At 28.0% G+C, this 24,845-nt stretch overlaps 1 protein-coding gene across 2 annotated transcripts; it reads left to right on the plus strand.

Annotated features, from left to right (window-relative positions):
• Nucleotides 1-4,704: 4,704 nt before the first annotated feature.
• LOC112694516 (glycogenin-1) lies at nucleotides 4,705-19,239 on the plus strand. Of its 2 annotated transcripts, XM_025570006.1 has the most exons (9): nucleotides 4,705-5,035; nucleotides 5,115-5,307; nucleotides 13,148-13,283; nucleotides 13,358-13,532; nucleotides 16,501-16,663; nucleotides 16,735-16,861; nucleotides 16,956-17,136; nucleotides 17,548-18,159; nucleotides 18,307-19,239. In XM_025570006.1, exons 2-9 carry the CDS (start codon nucleotides 5,298-5,300, stop codon nucleotides 19,087-19,089), a joined length of 2,187 nt encoding a protein of 728 aa, XP_025425791.1. In that variant the 5' UTR covers nucleotides 4,705-5,035; nucleotides 5,115-5,297; the 3' UTR covers nucleotides 19,090-19,239. The 2 variants fall into 2 exon arrangements, with proteins under 2 accessions (XP_025425791.1, XP_025425792.1); XM_025570007.1 differs by lacking the exon at nucleotides 17,548-18,159 and having other exon boundaries at nucleotides 4,713-5,035.
• Nucleotides 19,240-24,845: the final 5,606 nt, after the last annotated feature.

Here is a 24,845-nt window from a genome sequence, read left to right on the forward strand (position 1 = left end):
ATTGGGAAAATAGTGACGGGTAGTGACACGATAGGGGAAGAGCAGAGGGAGCCATGACTCCGGGCCCACAACGGATATCAAACAAAAGTGGATCCCTGGTGGATATTAGGTTTTTTCGTTTTTATAACTCTTTTTTTTTTAGTGTTAGTATAAAAACAAATATAGAACGAACAGTTCTCAAGAAAATTGAAATTGTTTTATAGTTTTGTGTTCAGAGAGTGATATTTTGGACGTAATTAATACTGATGATATAATTAAAAAGCTTGTTTCCCACAAATCAAGGAAAAAAAATATTTATACAAATAACATTTTTATTTTTGTGTTTAAAAAAGCAAGAAATAAATTTATAAATTAGAATATAATATTTTTTTTTGTATAATATTAATGTGCCAATCACCAATATTTTGATTATAGTTATGGGCACCTAAAATTGTTTGGGCCCGGGTCCTAAATTATCATCATCCGGACTTGAGTACGTTAGGATATCTAATAGGGTCAGGTCATACCCACAAATTAATTATAGCGACGTAAAAATTTTTTTTTCGTTGACATGTGTCCTTTTTATGTATAAAACCTGTATAGGTGTACCGTAATATGTATATTTACATGAAACATACATAACATAATACATATTTATATAGTACCTATACTATCCAGAAGACTGGTACCGAACTGATTCCCATGAAAACCAAGTTCGTTGGTTTTCGCTTTTTAATTACGCACATTATCCTTCTCAATTTTACAGCCTTAGGACTGTCAACTTTAAAGTAGGCTTGGTTATAAATGTGTGATCAGTTATCACTTAATATATAAAATAAAATAATTTAAAATTTAAGATCATTAAGCTGATGGGTTAACCATGTAAATTTAAAGCAAACTTTCTTAAAAAAAATGGAAAAGTTTTCCATTTATGTACTCAGTCATACAGCTTTCCAAGTATTGGTTATTAATTTTTTGTTTACTGTTAAGTATCCTTGTATTACTACTGTGAAATTTAATGCAATTTAATGTTTCAGTACTGTTCAAAGTCTCCATAAAATAATATATATGCTGCTGGAAAATTTTTTATTTATCTTTAAATAGAACTTTTCGAAACAATTTGTAGTCCTATCAATATTTTTAACAAATCAATACAACATTTTCAGTGGAAAGGTTAGGTTAGTTAAAGAACCTATCCAATGTTGGAGAATGGTTTCATGGTTATCAAATCATTAAAAATATTTCGGATGATAAAAAGGTTAGGGTAAATCAAAAAGTATTTTTAGAAGTTGACCGATTTCCGAAGAATACATATGATTTCATATTGCAAAATAATGCTTAGAAATGAAAATTGTAACTAATTGACCTGAACATAAACGGGAATTAATTTAGCTACTCCCTATAATATGTAGAATTTAAATAATACCTAAATAAATCGTGTTTAATTATCAAAATTAATGTAAACATATTATAATGAGTATACTGATATTTTCCTTAATCATACATGATTTTTTAAATATTACACGATTATTAGTTACTTATGAAATATTTAACTACTATAAACACAAATATACAATTTAGTAATAATAGTAAATAAATGCATTTATCTTATCGGCGTATGGCTCAATTATAGCAAAAATTAAATTAAACTTAATTTATTAACTTTGTTACCTGTATAAAATGTAAAATACGACTGCATTACAGCGTTGAAGTGTCTGAACCATATGACTACTAATCTATATACACTGTATTTTTAAATATATATCTATTAATCTTAAAAAAAAAAATCAAATATTTATATATAATAATGTAATAAATATATATTTGTATGGACGCAATAAATGTACCAACAATGATAAAAATAAAAAAATAAATTTTTAGACAACGTAGTTTTACGCTTTTAATTAAATATACTATTATATATAATTATATATATAATACTCGTATGTATTTAAAGTATCTATAAATGTTATATTATTACTCAAAAAACAATAGTTTTACTCAATAATATATAAATAATAATAATTTCAAAAATATGTTGGTTCTCATTTAAATTTTAAAATTTACAATTCTTTTCTTTAATCTAATACAAATTTAACAATTATAAGATTCATTTAACTTTAAAGATTTTATATTTTATCACACTTACAAAATTTTTCTATTGTACTCGTAAATATTTACAGATAGCTTTTACGTATAAAACGTAAAAGAGGCAGTACCTTTAAATTATAATGTGAATATAGTATTATCTATTATATAGGTAATAATGGTGTACCCAAAATTAACAAATCATTAAATTTAAATCGAAAAACTGTTAAAGTTCATTTTGAATTTAAAAAGCTTCAACATCTCGGGCTCAATAAACGTTATAAACATACTATAAATTTGGAATCTCCGATCGTTTTTTTACTAATGAAGTAGAGTAGAAGTGGTTTTAATTTTTGTTATCTATAAGTATGATTATAATATCCATTATTATTATTGGTCTTAGACCAATTGTTTTTTTTACTTATTATATAATAAATATTCTCCGATATCGATAAACATTTATGTGAACCCGTTTACGACCACCCATTACTGGAGTTGTGTACAGATGTCGATTCCAGTACGACAGACTCGCAGGCTCGCGCAATAACATATACAACGCACGACCTAATATTCCTATTTGAGCACTATAACATACGAAGATTTACACAATTTTTGCATAGTTATAAAAAGGTCAAAGGGCAAACAGTAACATGATGTATATGCAATAATATAATATTTTCGTTGCGCAGCAAAAACATGTTCGGTAAAAAAAAAAAAAAAATGTTAGTGATAAAGTATGTAAGAACGTTTAAAGGCGGGGCTAAGGTACGTATACCTACCTATGTGTGTGCGGTGGGTACTGTTATCGGATATTCATTAAGAATACCTACATCGACGTACAGCCCGATAGCCGAATAGAATCTTTTCGTAATAATATACGCTCAACAGTCGGTCGTGCATACAGTGTGCTGCAGAAGTGACCAGCGGTAGCCTTTCGGTGTTTCCTTAAAGCAAAGTAAAATTATTAATTATATAAATGCGAACATTTTTATAAATTATAAAAATATCAAAAATGACCAATTCTCTCAATGGCATGAAAAAAAACACGTTTTCTTCTGCTTTTTTTCAGTTGACGATTTACAAACAAACGTGAATTATGAGTTAGTGTATTATCGTCAGTTTTAAATATATATATATATATATATATTTACAAGTATATAATAAAATATATTTTAATATTAATGATATTATACATAACATATAACATGAGTGTATTTTGTTTCTTAAAATGTTTTATACTTTACCTGATCAATTTTTTTTCTATGGTGTAAGACAAACTATAAGTAAATAGACAAACTTAGGATCGTTAAAAAGTTTGTGAATCCATGTTATTATTAAAAATCTCACCTAATTAGTATCCTAATATATGGTTGTTTTTCAGTAGCCGAATAAATTTTGGTTTAACAACAGGAAACAACAATCTAATACATTTTTAAATTTTAAATGATTAATTTTTTATTTAATGTATTATTATAAAGGAACCGTAAAATAATTTTAAAGAGAAAAGTCAGCTACAGTACGGAGAGATCTAGGAGTTGAGTTACTGAGAAAAAGTAAGGGTCTATATTAATAAGTAATAACTAAATAAGTAGGTATATGTTTTATAGCTATTTTTAGTTATTTATTATTTATTTCACGCTAGAAAAATACATAAAAATACACTGTAAAATCATGATATAAAATTCGCCCCTCCCTATAAAACGGTCTAGTGACACCACTGATCAGTGGTATTATTTGTAATAATAAATGTATAAAACAGTTATAAAATGATGTAGAAGTATTATCAAGCTATACATTTTGGATGAAGAAGTGAGTAACTAATCTCCGTTATTTTCCTAAATTTTTATGCGAAGGACTTCCTCAGTCGTCAATGTCACGGCGTACGCTTTTTCTGATTAGCGTAGAGACGGCTTTAAATAAATAATAAATAAAAATACTCTACACAACATGATTGAGTAGTAAAGAACATTTAAATACTTAAAATTTGTATCGACATAATTATGAGCGACTTTGGCGGACACGTTACTGCTAATTTTTTTCGAAAAACACTAAATGTCATCGTAGAGCACACAAAAATAGAAATGTACTGAGTATGTGTAATCGGTTTCGCCGACATGTTACATTCGTTGGCTTTATACATTCGCAAGGGTTTTGGAACGTATGGTGTAAACATTTTATGCGCAGGTACTTGCATTTACGCAAACACGAACACACGCAATAGCATTAAGAGGCCGGGAGGGGATGGGCTTGTATTCATAAATGGACTGCCCAAACGGAAAACTAAATACGTTTAAAAAAAATAAAATTTACTCTTCTCATAATCTCGAGGGGTTATCCCTCGCCTTCCCTCGTCTTGGTACGCCGATGCTGAAAAGCGCACCGCAGCGTGCTTGGACCTGTATTTGGGAACAGCGAGGGTGGGAATTCACAAATCGGACCGAATATAAATTAAAAAAAAAAAATTCGAATCTTTAAAAAAAAGGTTCAATAGGCTATCCTCTCCCCCTCCAGAAGATGCGCCGCTGCACAAACGCGCGCGTCCTACAAATATACGTTTCGGTGCACGACGATCGGCATGTATGTATTACCGGGATGTACGACGCGCGCGATGCGCCGCCGCAGCAAAAAGTGCAACGGGCCGGTTGTGGCGCACCGACGGGGCGTCGTGACGTGCGGTGGCGACGGCGTAGCGTCGGTCGCGGTCGTCGACGGTCCCGGTAGAGCCCGCGTCGTCATTCCCGTGCAGCAGTGCCATTCGGCCGGACCTAGTCGCGCGGACCGATAACGCCATTGCCGTAACAGCGCGTGAACTTCGTACACGTTTTTTTCGCCGTCCCGCGTTTCCTTCGACTTACGTCCAGTCGATCCGCGAGAAAAAAACGTAAAAACACAATACTTAAACCCATACTAGTACGTACGGCACCGCGCGCTGTCCGTCCCCGAGGGCGGTGAACTGCTGACGGACACGGTACTGTATACGAGTTTTTAACCGTTTTTCATTTTTTTTTCTTTTTTTTTTTTTGTTTATTTATTTTCTCTCGGAACAGACGGACGGGATACGGTATAATCTCTTGCCCGACGACGAAGCTGCGCACAGTGCCGTGTGGTGCACAACGTAATTGCGCAACGGACCGACCGACCCCGCAGACGCAACTCGCACACGTACGTAACTGCGTGTCCGGTGACCGCGTTGACCAAGAGTGACCGGTGAAAAGCGATACGCGCCGAACATGTCTTCCAGTGAGTAAAACCACCATCGTTATTGTACAATCCCCGTACGCGCCTGTTCAACCGACCCCCGCCGCCTTCGTGTACCCGGGTATCCGCTACACGCCACTGCGGTGTAAAGTTCCTCGTGTACATATATATTGTATCATGTATTATTACCATCGTCGCTACGGGCGTATAATGTATCGTACGATCGTTTCTCTTTCTCTCTCTTGTGGTTCTTAAACACTTCTCTGAGGCGATAATTGGACCGCGACCGCGTGTTTTCTTACTCGGATCTCTCCGTTACCGATCCCCGTCGTCCAAGTCCGCGGCGTTTCGCCGGTCACAAGGACCTGTCTCGTGACGTTTAGCCTCAAGAGACTCCACCATCGATAAGCTGCCACTCTACACCGCGGTACTCCGAAGACCCTGGTGTGTTAGACGTTATCTGTGTGGTCCCAGGGACCGTGCGAAATCTCGGTCGTCGCGTTGTACGCGAAACAAACATTTTTATGTCCGAACTGACCCTGTACGAAATGTTACCACTCACCGTCGTAAGGTGTAGACACATTTGATTTAGGTTAATCGAAGCTTATCATCAAATTATCAACACCTAATCTAAATGGAATTACCCATTGGCCATTATTATACGGACTGCTATTCTAAAAGTGTACAAAAATGTTGAGATAAATTAACTAATCGGTTACCTACGATAATTATATTTCCAATTTTGAATGATTTACTAATTTTTTTTTGCAGTAGTTTACATGTTCGTATAAACTGTTTGAGTTAGAATAACTCCGGTTTTACGATAATTCTTCATTTGCACCCTTTTAAACAGTCTTCGTAGTTGCTTTCAGACAATTACTAATGAAAAACTTTAAAATTGGCATATTTTCATAACGGGCACATTACCGTATAATCATTTTTGACAGATTTAATATAATTTTGTTTACAATCTTGTCACATTTGTGTCACTATCTAGTTTAAATGTTACAAGATTATCTGTTTGATTACAAAAATTTAATATCCCGTCGAAATTATGAATATAAGTTTAAAATTACTTTTGATACTTATGGAATATTTGTATAAGAATTAAATTAATACTCATAAATGTATAAGATTGCTTTGGGCATTGATCTTTATCCTAAATATGTAATCAATTACTTAATTATTTTATAAATTATTGAGTGATGTAACTCTTAAAAGTAGTTAGAAAAACGATCGCAAGAATTTCCCTAAATTATATTTTATTGTATTTTGAATAAATCAATTGGATTTTAATAACAATTAAATCATTAAAATTATCTTTAGTGCACTTATTGCATTTACACTAAACTTAATCATTAAAATAGAAAGTAATGACCAACCAAATTTGATGATGATAATCTGCAATAAATTGATTTTGCATTCAAATTAGTGTTAATGACCTTAATTAATTTATTTAAAGGTTTATTATCTAACGACATCATACACTACGTTTTCAAAATGTTAAAACTATAAAGATATAAGGTGAGGCTAAACCTTGAAAGGTTCGTATTTTGTAGTAAAAATAATTATTTTAAGTTAAAAATTTTGATTTGTGATTTATAGCCTTTTTGTTTTTTTAATATAAAATTGATAAAAAAATATATAAATTTTTAAAATAGCTGTTCTAAATAAAATTGTTGTAAACCAATAAAAATAAAAAAAAATAATATTAAATTATGAATGAAACTTATTATAAAAGCATTAAAAATTAAAGTTTGCATGTTTTACATTATTTTTATCATTCTTAAAACGAATTTTCTTACATAATAAATAACTAGTTAAAATAAAAATTATCTAATATAAAATACAAACGTCATAATACAAATTTGATTTCTTATCAATTAGTATGTAGTTGTCTTCTAAAAAATTATTGTTGAAATTTTAAACATCTTGTATAAAATATTTGTGCGTTAATAAACTTTGAACTCTATTATCTCAAATATACATTTAGATTATTTGTAAAGAAGAACGTGTTATAAATATATATATTTATATGTGAGTCAGTGTACACATATAATAATATATATTTGCATACACGAAAATGTTGTATGTATTTACCTGAAGGTCTTTAGATATTTTTTTATAGTTTTAATGTCTAATCTTGTTAATTTTAGATTCAAAGTCAAATACCGGAATATAATATTATTATGATTGCATTTTTAATTATTTTACCGATTACTTTAGTATACATATTACATTTTTAAATTAAGATAACCCAAAAAATGACCTACAAGCTATTCTTTTATTTTAGGAAAATTCAATTTGTAGTTATTAAATTAAAATGTACATTTTTTCTTCAAACCATTCAACATGATCAAACATGTGTACGTTATTGGAAGTTTTATCCTTTCATTTTTCACTTAAGTATTAAATTAAATTTAAATTTAATAAACATAAATAAATAATAATTTTAATATAATTTACTATTATAAGACATAATTTATAGTAATCGATCGAGTACACTGATCACACTTTCAATACTCAAATTGTAGTTTATGAATAGGTTTTGAGGAAATCTGTTTTTTGACTCATATTTCGTATCTTAATGCCAAATGTATACCGTAATTTAGGAATTGTTATCGAATAAAGTTACCAGTTATAATAACACTGTTTACTTGAGGTTATTTTTATACAATTATATTAGTAAAATGAGTATTCATTATAGCAGTAAATACAATTAATAATTAATTTATAGATATTTTATTTAATTAATATATGGAAGTCTTAACGTTTTTAAATGATTTTATATTTAAAAAATTATCACGTCAGTTTAAAAGAAATGTTTCAATTTGTTTTTTAAATTTATTTCGTACAAGTATTAAAATATAATTTTACAATTTCAAATATCAAACGAAATAAATCAAAAAACACTAAAAACTCTAGTATAATATACATTTTACATACATATACCATATATATGGTCTAATTTTTGTAGTGAATAAATATTTGTTTAGATACTAGACACAGAAGTAACGACATTCTTTTTATGTCCAAACTTTTAAATGGAACTATATCTTCTCTTGAGCTTCTCAAATTAGTTCGATTCATGTCCTTCAATACATATCTCGTTTTTATACCACCTTCTCCATAAAAAATCATCAAACATCATATGGATATAATAACCCAATGGACCGTATTGAGCGTGAATTCAATTAGTAAATATCTACGTATTCATTATTGAAAATCTAGCATTTCTATAGCTTCTTATTATGATTCCTCAATTATTTACCTATATTTGTACTTTTATCTATTTTACTACAAATATTAATACCTACTTAAGTTAATTAATATTATTTTGTTCTTTACTTCATATTTATGTCAAATACTTCTTAAATTGTATTATGATATATTTATTATTTTGTACTTGAGCATACAAGGGCGTTTAAATATACAAATAAATTAATTTTTTTATACATAAATAAATGATTAGTTAGCATCCAAATATTGTTTAAAGTTTAACTTATGCGTTATATATAATATTGTAAAGCTAATTATATGGGTTTATTTTTGATAAAATATAACGTTTTTCATTTTTTCATGATTATGATTCATTTTACTTAAATATTAATTACTAAACAAAACTGAAATACTACCCTTGTAGAAATGGTTAAGTTTTATTATGCTCAGATGAATTATTTGGAAATATGTAAATTCTTACAAATAATAAATATTGTTGTGTTATAATAATGACTTTAAATCTTTTTTTTACATAAATATTTGTTTTGTTTCTTTTATTAAATATGACCATCTCACATTTCCAACATACTACTTACTTACCTCGACCGATTACAATTTTTCATATCTTTGCAATTATGTCACTGACATTATCTCTCTACAAATTTTTCACTTGTCAGTTTTGGTTTTTTTCTCACGGCAAAAAAATTAAATTTATTAGTAGTTATAAACTATAAAAATATATACATCCTTCAAAGCGATTTAATCAACGAGATAAACTTCAAAATCATCCTCAACCAACTGATCTCCGTAGAACATTGAATTATGGCAACATTTAATATTAATAACGTAATAGTACCGTTTCTCTTAATTTAACCTGAGTAAATCCGAATAGTTTCACTGATGTCAGTAGACTTGAAATGTAATGATGATGTGTAATCATGAATAATGATGATAATGATCTGTATTATGACCTTAATGATCTGAATAGTTGAGCCTTATTATTTTGACCAAGGAACATAATTAAATAATTTTTTTTATAAATTAATACTATACATTTACAAACACAACACAATTTGGATCTCTTATAATTATTTTAACATTTTAGTAAAACAAATTGGGCATGACTATTACAATCACTGTCCCGAGTCTCCAATCATACGTTGTAACGTGTAAACTTTGTTGTGCTTTAACACGTTCACGGCCATCCCACAATTTGAAAAGTCGTATAAAAAGCCTCAACATAAAATTCATAAAATTCCATAGATATTATATAATCCATAGATTGTATATAATACCATAGATATAATATAATACAATCTATGGAATCATGTATTATCTTTGAAATTATACTATGGATTATATAATATCTATGGAATCATGTATTATTTTTGGAAATATAAACAATTTATGGATTAAATACAATATATGGAATTATATACCAAGTAAATAGGGGCGACCGGGGCTAGTTGGGTACCGGGGTAAGTTGACCAAGTCGATTTTTAAAATCGAGCTTTTAAGTTGGACACACTACATCAACAGCATTGTATTATGACTATTGTTGTTTATCACTGTACGAGTTGTAGTGATTATATGATTTTTCCTTAATCTTGTAATCAATAAATATTGTTATCAACTGTCGTTTTTTTTTTTAAACGTTTTAAAAATGTTGTTTTTACCGTGTTAAATTTTTTTTTTAAACATTTACAGCAGAGTAAAACAACTATAAAAGGTATGTAGAACATGATTTAGGTATTGTTTAATTATAACATCGTCTATAATGTTCATAATTCCTTCAAAAGTATAAAAAAATGATTTGGGGCTAGTTGGTCTTCCAAAACTGGGGCATGTTGTCTTGTATAAATTTTTTTAAATAATATAATTAAAAATGTTTGAACTCAAAGGTGAGATAAGTTTTACAGTTGTTATTTTTTTAAATTACTTGTTACAATAATTATTATGTTTGATATATTTTAAAAATACCTACTGTTGAATAAATTAATAAGGAATTTTAATATATTTATATTATAATTTAAAATGTTTTACTTCAAAAGAGAGAATAAAAATACTATTGCTTCATTAATTATTTTAACAATACCTAAATTTAAATAAATGAATAAATGAGGAAAAACTGAATATATTCATATGTGTGACAACTTGCCCCAGTGATCATGTCAACTTGCCCCGTACACGGGGTAAGTTAGTCTGATTATTTTTTTTTAGTTTTATTTTTTTTGTCAATTATGGATTAATAATTAAGATGGCAATTTAAATTAATTATGTAGCCTACAAGTTACTGAACAGTTAGGTGTATTTTAAGCTTTAAAGTCATAAAACTGAATAAATTAAAAATTCTAATGTAAAAAGTGAGCCAACTAGCCCCGGTCTCCCCTACACATAACACAGTAACATTTCTTCTAAAATCTAAATGTGGCATACTTGTTTTTTACTTATTGTACCAATAATTAGCATTCCATAAGCATATGTCCATAGTGTAAAAAAAAACTTTAATATACCATTGTAACAATTTCTTTGGAGTCAGGTAGTATCTTATCATCTGGACTGCTCGGTCTATACCTGATATATTATTATTACAGTCAAAAACTATGGAGGGTTTGAATTTACTCTATCCAATTACAAATTGTTAAAAATCAAACTGTAAACATATGCAAGAATCATACAGTGTCACTCTTAAAAAAAGAAAATAGTATGCCTCCAATAAACACTACTAATATCGCTATCCAGCTGTTGGATTTTAAAACCAAGTACACCAATCGATACATAGAAAACTGTTTAAAAAAACCATGTTATCATAATATTTATTAGAATAAATCAGAGTCAAATAATTATGTATATAAATGAATGGACACCATGTCAACTATACTTGACATGGATTTATCTAATGAGAACTAAAGTTCTAACTATAGTTTACACATGGCCGTGAACGTGTTAATTATTATGTACACAGCCATCAGTAAACTGATCGCGGCACTGCGAACCCCGTTGATGATTAATTTATTAATATTTTGAATAGAAACGTGTTTTTGTTCAGTATAATCGATTGTGAATTGTTTAATTAAATGAATATAATTTTTCTTATAAAAACAAAATACATCAGTAAATCAGTCAATCATTAGATAAATAAATAAACAAATAAAATAGTAATAAGCATGTACAAAAAAATTAAATCCTAAGTTCGCTGGTGAATATCATAGTACAATTATTATTAAAAAGTGAGGATAACATTCAAAGTAAATATTTGTTGCGGTTCCAATTCCCAGTTAAAATGTTATGCGAACATCAAAACGTCTATTTATGTTAAAACGCTTCTATTTTTCACTATTTAAGAGTTTATTGATATATTTTTATATTTTATGGGTTGAATTATAAGCAATAAGATACTAATAGTTACTTAACTCTACAGTAAACCATTTAACGAAAGAACGGGTTTACTTAAAATTATTATTAGAAAATACACGTATTCAATTTTTATCATGACCTCATTAATTTTATGCTTTTACTATTTCGATATACCCCTAATACTTGAATATATACTGAACATTAAAATACATTAATGATTAACGAAAAAATTGTTTTTATGAAATTTTTAAGTTAACATGTATTTTAAAATTGAATAACAAAATTGAACTATAACGATAACTGTAAACAGTTTTAAGTTATAAGCTACTTACTATTCTTCACTTATTTCTGATTTAAATGTATAGTATGTATAAGACTCAGTATCTACATAGTTGTTAAATAAAATCTACAAGTTTCAAATAATCTATATCAGTTTTGCAAGCATTGTATATTTTATTTTATTTTATTTTTTTATTGATCTAAAAACATCGGCTTCTATGGCCATTAGTTTGACATTAACTTAAATTATTTTACAATTGTATGGTTGACTTATAATAGGGCTTAAATTATGTTATATAGCTGAATTTCTTTAATAAATTGTAGGATTTTGGTGATTGATTGAGGGTCGGGTCCGAGTGCTTCTCCGATTTGTTGTGATATTTGGTGTTTTTTCCTCGTGTCTTCGTATTTTTGACATTCAGTGATAATGTGTTTGACTGTGTAGACCAATCCACACATTTTACATATAGGAGGATCATTTTTCTCCATGAGATGCTTGTGTGTGATAAATGTATGCCCTATTCGAAAACGATTTAGTATGGTTTCTTCTTTTCTTTTTAGTCCTGGTTTGTGCCATGTTTGTATGTTGTTTTTAATTTGGTTTAACTTTGTGCTCTGGTTAGTCCACATTTTGTGCCATTCATGATTTAGGACTTGTTTGGTTTGTTTCTTTTTGTCTTCGTATGTGTATACGTTTAGAAATGGGGTGTCTGGGGAGGAGGCTGCTTTTGACGCTTCTAAGTCTGCTTTTTTATTACCATGTATGCCACAGTGTCCGGGTACCCATACATATATATATATATATATATATATTTTTATTTTATTTTTAGTTAACACTAGTTTATACATTTTGTCAGTTTTGTGTATCAAAATTGTATGTACACATACCCTTAATAAAGACTATATATAATAATATTACGTTATCTATTTTTTATTGAAATATTTGTGTTTCAAAGGTTGTATTGAATATTGTATGAAATGAGCAAAATCGTATGTATATTGTAATATGTTTTAAAACGATTTTCAGATATGGCATGGGTGACGTTGGCCACGAACGATTCCTATTCCCTAGGAGCGTTAGTCCTGGCGCATTCGTTGAAAACCGCCAAGACGGTGCACAAGTTGGCCATATTGATTACCCCGGGTGTAACAACATCGATGAAGTATGTTTATAAAGTCAAACATATTGTGCGCATTAAGATAATGGTCATTGAGACATTATTTTTTTTTCTTCCAGGCAGCAAATCGAAGCCGTATTCGATGATGTTAAAGTAGTTGATGTGTTGGATTCTAAGGATCAAACCCACTTGGCCCTGATGTGTCGTCCTGAATTGGGAGTGACTTTCACCAAACTACATTGCTGGACGTTGACCAATTATGAGAAATGTGTGTTCCTCGACGCAGACACGTTGGTGAGCGACAATTTTTAAAATAGGTTTTACACACTTATAATATTGCGTAGATTCGTACGATGTTCTTTTGAAAGAATGCTCGAAAAGATGTTTACAAATCTAATTAAAGAGTGCGTTATTTCATAAATAAACTTATGTACATATATTGTTTAACATTATCTGTACATATGTGTTGTAGTTCAACAATAAGCTAAATCTATTATTGCGGTTTAAATACTTTCGAAACAATAATAATACTTAAATAGAAAACTAAAGAAACTTTGTTGAGCCTACAAATCAAACAGTTACAATAATTCGAATTTAGAATCTATGTAAACAACTGTTATGAAATTATAGTTTACAATTATTTACATAACCATATTATCGAACAATAATGGTCGTGTCACATTTCAATTAAATTATTGAACACTAGATTTAATCTACTTTATTATTTATCTAATTTAATCATTAGATCTCAATAACAGTAGTCATAAATTAAATATAATTTTATAAAAATAAAACAATTTTTGGTTCAGAATTGGATTAATATTTTTTATTTTTTTAAATTTATAGTTCATTGATTTTTTCTTAACTGTGTTATATTCTAGTATTATCAATAATATATATACATAGTAACTCAAAATGAATTGTAATTATTTTAAAAATTGGTTCAAATATCTATAAAAGAAAAGTCTATATATTAAGTAAAATTAATTATAACTGTAGATAATTACAGTAATTAATATGTAACACATTTAACATAATTATATGTTATATAAAATGTATCTGTTATTTTCATTATTTGAAGTCTTAAATTAATCCTTTATTGTTTTAACTGTAAATTACTCTATTAGTCAATTCACATTTACTGTTCTCACAAAAGGGGTCATTATCCGTTTATTGTACATAAATAAAAATAAATAAATACTTAAATATTATACCTGTATATATCTACGGATTTATATTAAACACACCTCTACATTTCTTAAGATTATAAATTTACTGAAGTACCCCCTCCTCGCTTTAGATGATATTTTTATCGTATTTTCTATGAAGTATTTATTATTTTATAATATCGACTTTAATGCAATTCACAATCACCAAGTAAACCAAATAAGAAGACACTTTGTTTTTAACAAATTAAAAATGGTAACGCTTTTTTAATTTAATATTTTATGACATACTTGGTATTAAAAATCTTTTTTTTTATAATAATTTTACTTAATTCTAGAATTTACAAATGTAGAAAGACATTTCTATATAATACTGTAAAACTATTACATTTAATTAATATGAAAATAATAGAAAAGTCCCAGCTAAAATATAACCTGTGCATTATCTTTCTTTTTATTTTATACTATATTATACAATTTATTAGCATGCTAATTATTATTATTATTGATGGTATCATAACTATATATACATAAATTATTATTATTTTTTGCTTCTTTTCGAGACACACATCTATCAAAACAAGGAAACTTCCTTAAGTGTTAGTCATTGTAGTATAACTTAGAAAAAAATTAATATTAAGTAAATCATTTCAAACTGTTAGATGAATATTTATATTATTATTATTATAATTATTATAATCCTATAAGAACAGAAAATAGAGTTATATATATAGTTTTCCTGAGTAAGAGTTTTATTTTATTTTTTTTTTTTTAATAAACTTCTAAAAATGATCTAGTTTAAAAGTTATAACAAAATATAAATATGTGAAAACGGAAAAATTATAGTAATGATTGTGAAACAGTTTTATAATTTAAGCGCCTATTTATAAATAACTATACTCAATCATAATTTTTTTTGATACGTCTAATGGTATCACTGATAGTTTTTTTTTTTTTTTTTTAATGTTTAGACTATTATGCGTAGTTACGAAAATATATATTTACATAGCATAGTTTTTTATTAGTATTTTTAGATACGTACTAACGCCGAAGTACTTGAAACATTTCGTACTTGGGGTCGTTCCAAAATATTTGAGGTTCTCTACGCATTTACTTAATTCTAATTTTTAAATTGTTCGAATCACTTTGATAAACTCAAGTACAGTGTAAAATAAAAGATTAGTTCTAAAATAGTATTTAATATTGTTTAAAATGTACGTCATATTGTTATTTCTTATTGAAAGCCAATTATAATATATCCTGGAAACTTCTTGTTATGACTGTATAATATAAGAGCATACTACTAAATTAATATATACATTGTACAAGCTTATCATTAAGTCATTAGTGATTGATAAAAACTAATCAGTTGAAATATATATCACTATTTCAATGTGTGTTATATTTAATCTATTAAATTTCAACATAAAAAGGTTATGTAAAGTGATAGTGATGCAGCTATAAATACCCACTAGGAGGCGGTTTTACATTTACTTCAGACATAATTTTTTGGCAAACTCTATTGAATTTAAAGTGCATTAAAATCTGAAAAGTGTGTTTTAATGTTCCCATGGTGACAATAAGTGGAACGATTTAGAAACGTACTATTATTTGACTTTATCTAAACATTTTTATCTTAGTTTTAAAAACCTTTAAAAAAAATTATGTTTTATCAAATTCGTTATGAATTATTAAATCAATCATATCATTACCATCATTGAAATTATTGATAATAATGGTAAAAATGGTGTAAAAATGTAGAAGATATTTATATTTATTTTGTTTGGTGTAGAATGAATAATTCATAAATTATAACCTAATAATTTAAGGACTGTAATATTATTTTAACCTTTTAATGCAAACAGAATAATATTTCTTATATGTAATTGGTTATTTTTAGTGTATTTACATATGTTATAATTTACTATAATCACCAAAAATTAAACATTTGCATAAAAAAAAACTTTTTCATTATACTTGTAAAACAACAACAACCAGCTATTACAAAGTCCAAATTTTATTTGAACTATGTTCAAAATAATGATTTTTGAGCATTATACGTCATACAATTTATCAATCAAATTTATCTATAAAAGGTATTACAAAACTGTGACGAACTATTTGAACGTGAAGAATTATCAGCTGCTCCAGATCCAGGATGGCCAGACTGCTTCAATTCTGGTGTATTTGTGTACAAACCTTCTCAAGAAACTTTCGGCCAGTTATTAGAATTCGCAAGGACAAGAGGATCATTTGATGGTAAAACTATTTTTATTGTACTCATAACAAAATTATTATAATTACTTAAATTCTTTTTTTTTTTTATTTAGGTGGTGATCAAGGACTTTTAAATATGTACTTTAAAGAATGGGCACATACCGATATTTCAAAACATTTATCATTTACCTATAATGTGGTTTGGTCGTCTACGTATTCGTACTTACCAGCGCTTAAACAGTAAGGAATCATTAAATTATTTTTCATACGAAATTTTATATTTATATTGTAATATTGTACATTGTAATATTTATATTGTATTTATTATCTCCAGGTTTGGGCAAAACATGAAAATTATTCACTTTATAGCAGCCAGTAAACCATGGTTGCAATCATTTAATACCGAAACCAGAGTTGTAACGCCAACTTCTGGGGGAACTGGATTGCAAACACTGTTACAATTCTGGTGGGATTTATTTTGTCAATATGTTCACCCCAGTCTTTCCACTGAAATGGTATATAAAAAATTACTAAATTAGGCGATAGCCAGTTAAAATGTGTACCTTGGGATTTAAAATAATAATTATATAAGATCATTGTTTTAACTGTTTGCTTAAACTAACTTGTGTTGTACAAAGTTCAACTAGAAATGTTCAAAGATCCAGAGTTACGACTTCAAAATGGTATGTAAAGTGATTTAACGCTTTACTTATATACATTAGTTTAAGTTTTTAAAATAAACATGCTTACTTGTTGTCATCCTCCATAACTGCTGCTGGGGCTTCTTAGTTCATTTACAGGTCAATTAGCTTTTTGCATGCGCTCTTAGACTTTATTTGTTGTTTATTTTTATGATTTATTTTTACGTTGTTCTATTTTACACAATAACTTGCACCGTTTTGTTTTGTTTTTGCTTTTTTACACAGATAGAAAGTCGCCTCAGTAGCCGTTTTTCCTATGACTTTCATCCCGAAATCCTTCCAGACATTAATACGTCAAATAAATATACTCCTGACAATAATACTTTAAATAATTTTAATACTCCCTCTTACGAATCTCCGAAACGGGATCATTATAATTTCATTGACCCCTGGGAGGAATATTTTGATGCAAATGTGCAAACAAATTACGAAATTTCGGAAAATACAGCTGTTGTGAATGAGGTTGAAAATATCAAAGGTGATGGAAATTTGGTGGAAGTATGTTTGAATAATCATTGTGAAGAGGAAATAAAAAACAATTATAGTACATTCCATTGTGAAGAAGAGCAAACAAGTGATTATAGTTTTCAGAATAATGTAGTAGAATGGAGTATATTTGGTAATGAAGAGAAGAATGATGCAGTGGATTTTGAAAAAGAAATAGTAATAGAGTCCAATGAACCACAACAAGAACTTCATACTAGAGAAAATGATTTTTATCCCGCATGTTATGATGACATTCCTAATAACTCTAACTCCAGTTTGAGTGTAAATAACTGTCGTCCAGACACTCCAACCCATTGCGAGGTACCTAAGGATCAGACTTGTGATTTAGATGTAAGTATTGTATTTGTAATAATAAATTGATTTATAAGTACTTTTGTATAAATAATTGTTAATCGTGAAATTTTATTTTACATGTTTCCTTAAATGTATTTTCGAAAAAGTAATCACTTCAACTTATGTACTAATCGAATATTTCAGGGTGGTTTGGCTGGACAATTCGCTAGGATTTCATTAGGTGAAAAAACAGCTGATCAAAAGGCTTTAGAAGATTTCCTTCGGCGTCAATCCTGGGAACAAGGAAATATGGATTATTTAGGTAAAGACAGCTTTTCTAATATATGGGCTAAGATCAATGAAACTCTGGGAAAAGTTCCCGAAGTTGTAGTTGAGCCTAGTGTCATTAGAGCACCTTCGCCACCAGAAGTAGTCCACAGTGAAGAACCAAAACCATTGAAATCTGCTTTAAAAAAATCTTCAACCACAGTTCCACCGGTAGAATTTGAACTACAAACCGATAGCATTGAGCCACACGTAAAACAATTTGAAAAGCTTGATCTATCAAAGGATATTTTGAAAGAATTAAAAACTCCAGATACTCCTACTGTTACTTCACCGTCACCTCCAACAACACCTACCGCTCAGGCTCAAGAACCACCAAAATCAGAATCCGTAAAAGAAACACCAAAATACGATGTATGTACCAAAGAAATTTCAAAATCAACGGAACAAGAATTACCGAAACCAGAATTAACAGAAGCCGCAAAAGTGATACTAGAATCTGATATCAGTACCGAACTTAAAAAAACTTCAGAGCCAAAATCAGAGGCATCTGTAATAAAACCAGACGAATCAACAAAGGAAGTATCTTCACCAACTAAGACACCGCTTTCTGTCGATAGTACCTTGCCATCAGTATCAAACGATCCACCTGTAGCACCGAAACGCACTAATAAAGGGGCTAAAACTCCAGAGAAAAAATAAGCAGTAATAATATAATCAAACTAATAATATTATGTACAAGTTTTGTTTTGTTCCTCAGAGTAATATATTTTTATTAACAGAAATAGGCTAAACTAATGTATGAACATTTAGAGCCAAAATTTGTTTTTATTGGCTATAATTTCTTGCACTCTATAATTCTTATTTATAAATGCAATTTTCATTAAAATATATTATAACACTAATTTACAAGAAATGAATGATTAAGGATATAATAATATTTTAATAGATATTGAATTTATATTTTTAAAATATGTGAATAATTTTGTTGTGGTTTTTATGTTTGGTTGCCTATACATATTATTTTCAAGGAAAAATAAAGTTATCTAAATTATGTTTACAAAATGACTGTTTTATACCTCACACGTGATTATATATTAATCAAAACACAATCATTTCAAATGATTCAAGTTTTAATGATAAACAAGGTTCTGAACTTTAGGTATTTGCATATTTGTTATAAAGTGCATATTGAAATTCTGGTTCGATACAAAGTTGATCCATACTATACAGATTTGAAAAACATTTACTATTATTATATCATCATTCTGATACTATTTTAGATAAATTAATAAAAATGATTACTTGCATACAATTTTTCCAAAAGATATTTTTCATAATTCATAATAGGTATATTTATTTATGGTATTTTTATATCAAATGTTTTGGAGAAATAAAAATGTAAAAACAAATTTAAACGTAAATATATTAAAAATATGAAAATCATTTGAAAGTTGGGAGGACTTGAAACCAGTAGAATATACCATACGAAAAATTATAAGAAGACTTATACATACACATAAATTGCACTTCTTATGCAAGCCATTATGACTCGAAAAAGTATCGGTATCTTTAAACGTTCAAAATTATAATTCATATTGTGCATAAGAAAAAAAATACAATATAAAATATCATATCCGATTTTAAGAAAACGTGAAATATATTTGAAATTGTTTGTGATTTATTAGCGTTAGAGTGAGCTTAAAATTAATGCACGTTACGGATTACGTTTCATTGTATACCGACAGTCGGAACACTCAAAACTATTACTGTGTTCACCAGCCGTCAAAGATTATACAGATGACGTGTCGATTAATATTTTATCGTTGTTACATAGGACCGGGAAGCGTTCGCGTCTGTTTGCATTCAAATTAAGAAACCGTTATTGTGAGACTCGATAGAAAACAAAAAACACATATTTCTGCGAGAATCCCAGCGAGGGTACACGACCCTTCGCATCTAGTTGTTTCGACGGACATAGTTGAGGTCTGCAATGGTGGCAACTAAAATACGTATCAACTGCGCGTTGGATAACTATGTGCTTTTAAGAATGTAGATTTTCACTAAATCAATCTTCATTGCTGAACGAATAAGATTATTGGCAATGATCGTCTATTAGATTTTAATAAAATATCCTTAATTATAACCGAATGGTCGAATAAATATAATTGATAGATAATAAATAAATAAATATAAAATAATTAAAAACATGATTTTATAAAACGCCAGGTTGGTATACCTAATAAATTTAACTATTTATCGGATCGCACGTTAAAATGTGTTGCACTTCCATCATAATTCACGTATTAATGGCAAATATTTAGAGTTTAGGATACAACAATTTATACTTGGCACACTTATCATCGTCTTACATGTGGTGATTTCATTATTTGCTAAGTTTTCAGATTCTACTGTGCGAGTGTTACTACTGACACCGAGCGAGAAAAGTATTGAAAACAATTAAACCGACCATTTTGAGAAATTATTTTTACGTCAACAGTGCTATTTTAACTGACTACTGTAAAATATTACTTCAAAGCTCGCTCGGAAATATACCCACGCACCATCGTGGTCTTGTGCAAATTCTTATTAATATTCATCTGGTATAGTTTATCGGTAGCCGGATACACTTGCAAAAGTAAAGAAACCAAGTGGGTTAATAACTTCCTACTTAGTGTACTTCCTGTATCGTAGATGCGTTTATTGTACGTGCAGTTTTTTTTTTTTTAAGTTGATTCAATTTGGAAAACAATACATAATTATTATGGGCACTATTTATCTATTATAAATGGATGGAAAATAGATTATGAGTTAACTCACGTTAAAATGCGTTTACATTTTGATAATCAAGTAACAATTTAATTTTAAACATAATAATTTGTTATTAATATATTATATAATATGTAATTAGGTAAAAGTGTCTCTATAAATATTAATTTTTTTCGATTATATTGTGTTCCAATTATATTATCATGATTAATATCAAACGTGTAATTAATCCTAATCGTCCTGCTAAAAATATATTTTTTTATTACACTCATTATTATTATTAAGAATCATGAATATATAGTTGTATATTAGATATTTATAAAATATTATTCAATGCATGCATTATAAATATTTTCATTCACTCGAAATATTATAATTTCAACTGCAAACCTAAAATCTAAAAAGGATTGTTAAAAAATAAATTTTATAAAAATTGAAACGATCAATATGGACTTAAGAAGAACCATTATTTTCTTGCGACACATTTTATTTAAACGGTCCTTTTTATTTTATTCAACTACAGTATATCGATCATAATAGGGCGTATAGATTATTGATACTTATAATAAGTATCTATAATAATTATAAGTATATAAGTATAATAATTACACAATTTTGGTCAGCATTTATAAAAAGTAAAAAATTTATTATTTCTGGATATTTGATACATGTGTTCATATTATTATTATTTATTTACAGGTACTTAACTGCTTTGAACGTTACTTACGTAACCGTAGAAATAAGAAATTTAATCGAAGACAATACGAAACTAATGGGCGCTGTGCATTTTATAAGATAATTACGTCTTTACACGAAACGAATTTATGCGGGTGGTTTATTAAAACGTATTTCAAAGGTTTTTATTGGTGATGGAATATTCAGTTGCACTTATTCCAGTCTAATTGCCTGGTTCGATAACGAAACAATTAAATTATATTATATTATAGAGTTTTTATTTCAATTTAAAAATGATTCATCATGATTTGACTTTCGATTTACAAAAAAACAGACTTATAGTACTAGCAATGGTACCATTAATCTTAACTATACGATAGTTATTGATGTGATGATTACAAATGAGCGTGTTATATTGATAGCATATGTGTGTCTATTCATTTTCGGATTTATCACATAATTAAGTGCATTAAATATGTTAAATGCTTACTCGTAAGATTAACATTTGTATAATAATATTGTTGTGATTTAATGAATTCATCGTTTAAACATAATTATCGATTTCGCTCACAAATGTTTATTTATTTTATTTTATTTATTTATTTCAATAAAATTGTTTGATTAATGATTTTAAAAATGTTCGCAATAGCTATATTTTATCTATAAGTAAAAGTATCAAATATAATTAAGCTCAATAAATTATTTTTTAATAACCTTTTAGTTTGAAGTAGAGTATAACTGATTATTCTAATGAAAAGTGACGATCATGATTATTCCTTTTATTATTTTAATTATGGTTTCTGTTGAAAAATTTTCAGATAATATAAGTACACCATTTAGTATTTCAATAGACTTATTTTAAATAAGTTTTTTTTTAATAGATTTCAGTAACAACGTAAAGTTGTTTTCATTACGTGTTACATCTAAGTTACAATATCAATAACGAGCTTTGTTCTTAATCGTTGTTCGAATATGATAATATTAATCATTGACTTCAAATTTCCATTGACTACGTACCATATATAAACCAAATCAACACATCGATGGGAAAACTCTTTGACTGTGTCTTTTTGAATTCTAAACTAAGTGGTTTTCACTTCTTTTAAACGGTAAATATCTGCGCTAATAATTCCATTTGGAAACTCTTAGCATTGAAAATTCGACACTTACGGTACATCAAAAAGTTATTATGTCCATCAGACACTAATTTGATAAAGTAATTAATTTTAGGTTTAAAGAATTGAAAATGTTAAGCATGTCTAGTTATAAACTATTTGATATATTATTGAAAATTAAATACTTGACTCGAAAAATTTTCTTATTCACTTTTAAAGTACCTATGAATTATGAAATAATATCGATTATTTTCACGAACATCGAAATTTTTATAGACATCCATAAAAGTGCATATAAAATATATTACACCGACCTTCGTTCAGAATCGATTTTCAAATGTTATGATTTATTATTATTTAAAAGCTTATACAGATAATTACGACTCAATCATGAAGGAACTCATGCTTAAACCCAATACCTACCTATATACCTTCTTTCTCATATCTTATCTCATAACAGATTGTGGATTGTGGTTAGCTCTTTTTTCCTCTCATAATTACTATAGGTTTATAAAATATTCCTTTATTTCACGATGAATTTGTGCTACGATCTCAGTACACAGAATAAAATATGTTTGACCTGTGGTTTTAATATATTTTATAAAATATGCAACATATAAACAAAACGGATGTATATTCTGCCGCATCGTTTTATGAGTAATCGAGTGCAATCAATTATATATTTATCTTTTTTAAACAAATAGTTCCAATTAAATTATAAAACAACAAACAAGTATTAACAGTGCTATATTATTTTCTTATTTAAATGTCTTACATTCGAATATGATAAGAATATTGTGATAAGTTAAATTGTCCATACAATACTTTGCATAATACGCACATTTTACAGTTTTATAACTATAAGGATTGAATATAGAATTGCAAAATAAAATAAAATCTATATATTGTAATAAATGAAATATATTACATAATCGTCAATCATTAATTCACTTAACAGTCGATCAAAATTATTAAATGAAATATTTTATGTATATGAGAATCATCTATTATCATTTCAAATATAACCTAATGAATTTCCAATTCAAAATTATTATAATACTTGCTGTAGCACAAATGTCAAACTTCAAAACTTTCAAAACTTGCAAAAATAATTTGAAATTAGTTTTCATTAATACCGAAAGTTTTCTTTTGAAGTAATTCAAAAAATCAATGATACGCAATAACTGTTAATAATATATTGTTACAACTGTAAGCACTATGCCAACATATGATAAGAAATAAAAGAGTATGAAAACGTGACTTATATGCAAAAAGTGAAATGAATAAAAGTGTTGTCAGAAATGTATTTTTAATTTATGATGAAAGATAATATGATAAAATTAAAAGTAGAATTGTTGATCATTAAGCGACGAAATCTTTGTTGTTAGTTGTAACGATTTATGATTTTATATAACATCAAGGAATTTGTCAAATTTTGACAACTTTTTAATTTTCACAAAAAAAAATTTATTGTAGCAATTAATGAAAGTTATAAGCCTTTTACTAACTCAAAAGTATTCTTATTTGAATTTAAAAATATATTACAACTATTCAATGTTTATGTTGTAGTTGTAGTATTTCAAGGATTAAAATTGTTTTTACAAATTTAGTTTGACGGTTCACAGTGTTTACTTTATTTAACTGTTTTATCTTAATAAATTGTCAGATGGCATAATTTGTTATCAAAATGCAATAAGTATAAAGCAGTGGTTCTCAAAACGTTTACTTAGTGGTACCTTTTTTGAACCAATTTTAGTCATGATGCTCAACAATGAATACCACTAAGAGCATGTATACATAGTAAACGATCATAAAATACTAGTTTTATTTTCATGCGAACCGTGGTTTCCGGTTAGGTTAGGCTAACTTCTCGAGTGAGAATCGCTATTATAAAGTATT

Source organism: Sipha flava, unplaced genomic scaffold, assembly GCF_003268045.1.
Source record: "Sipha flava isolate LNK unplaced genomic scaffold, YSA_version1 130_pilon_pilon, whole genome shotgun sequence".
Lineage (NCBI taxonomy): Eukaryota > Metazoa > Arthropoda > Insecta > Hemiptera > Aphididae > Sipha > Sipha flava.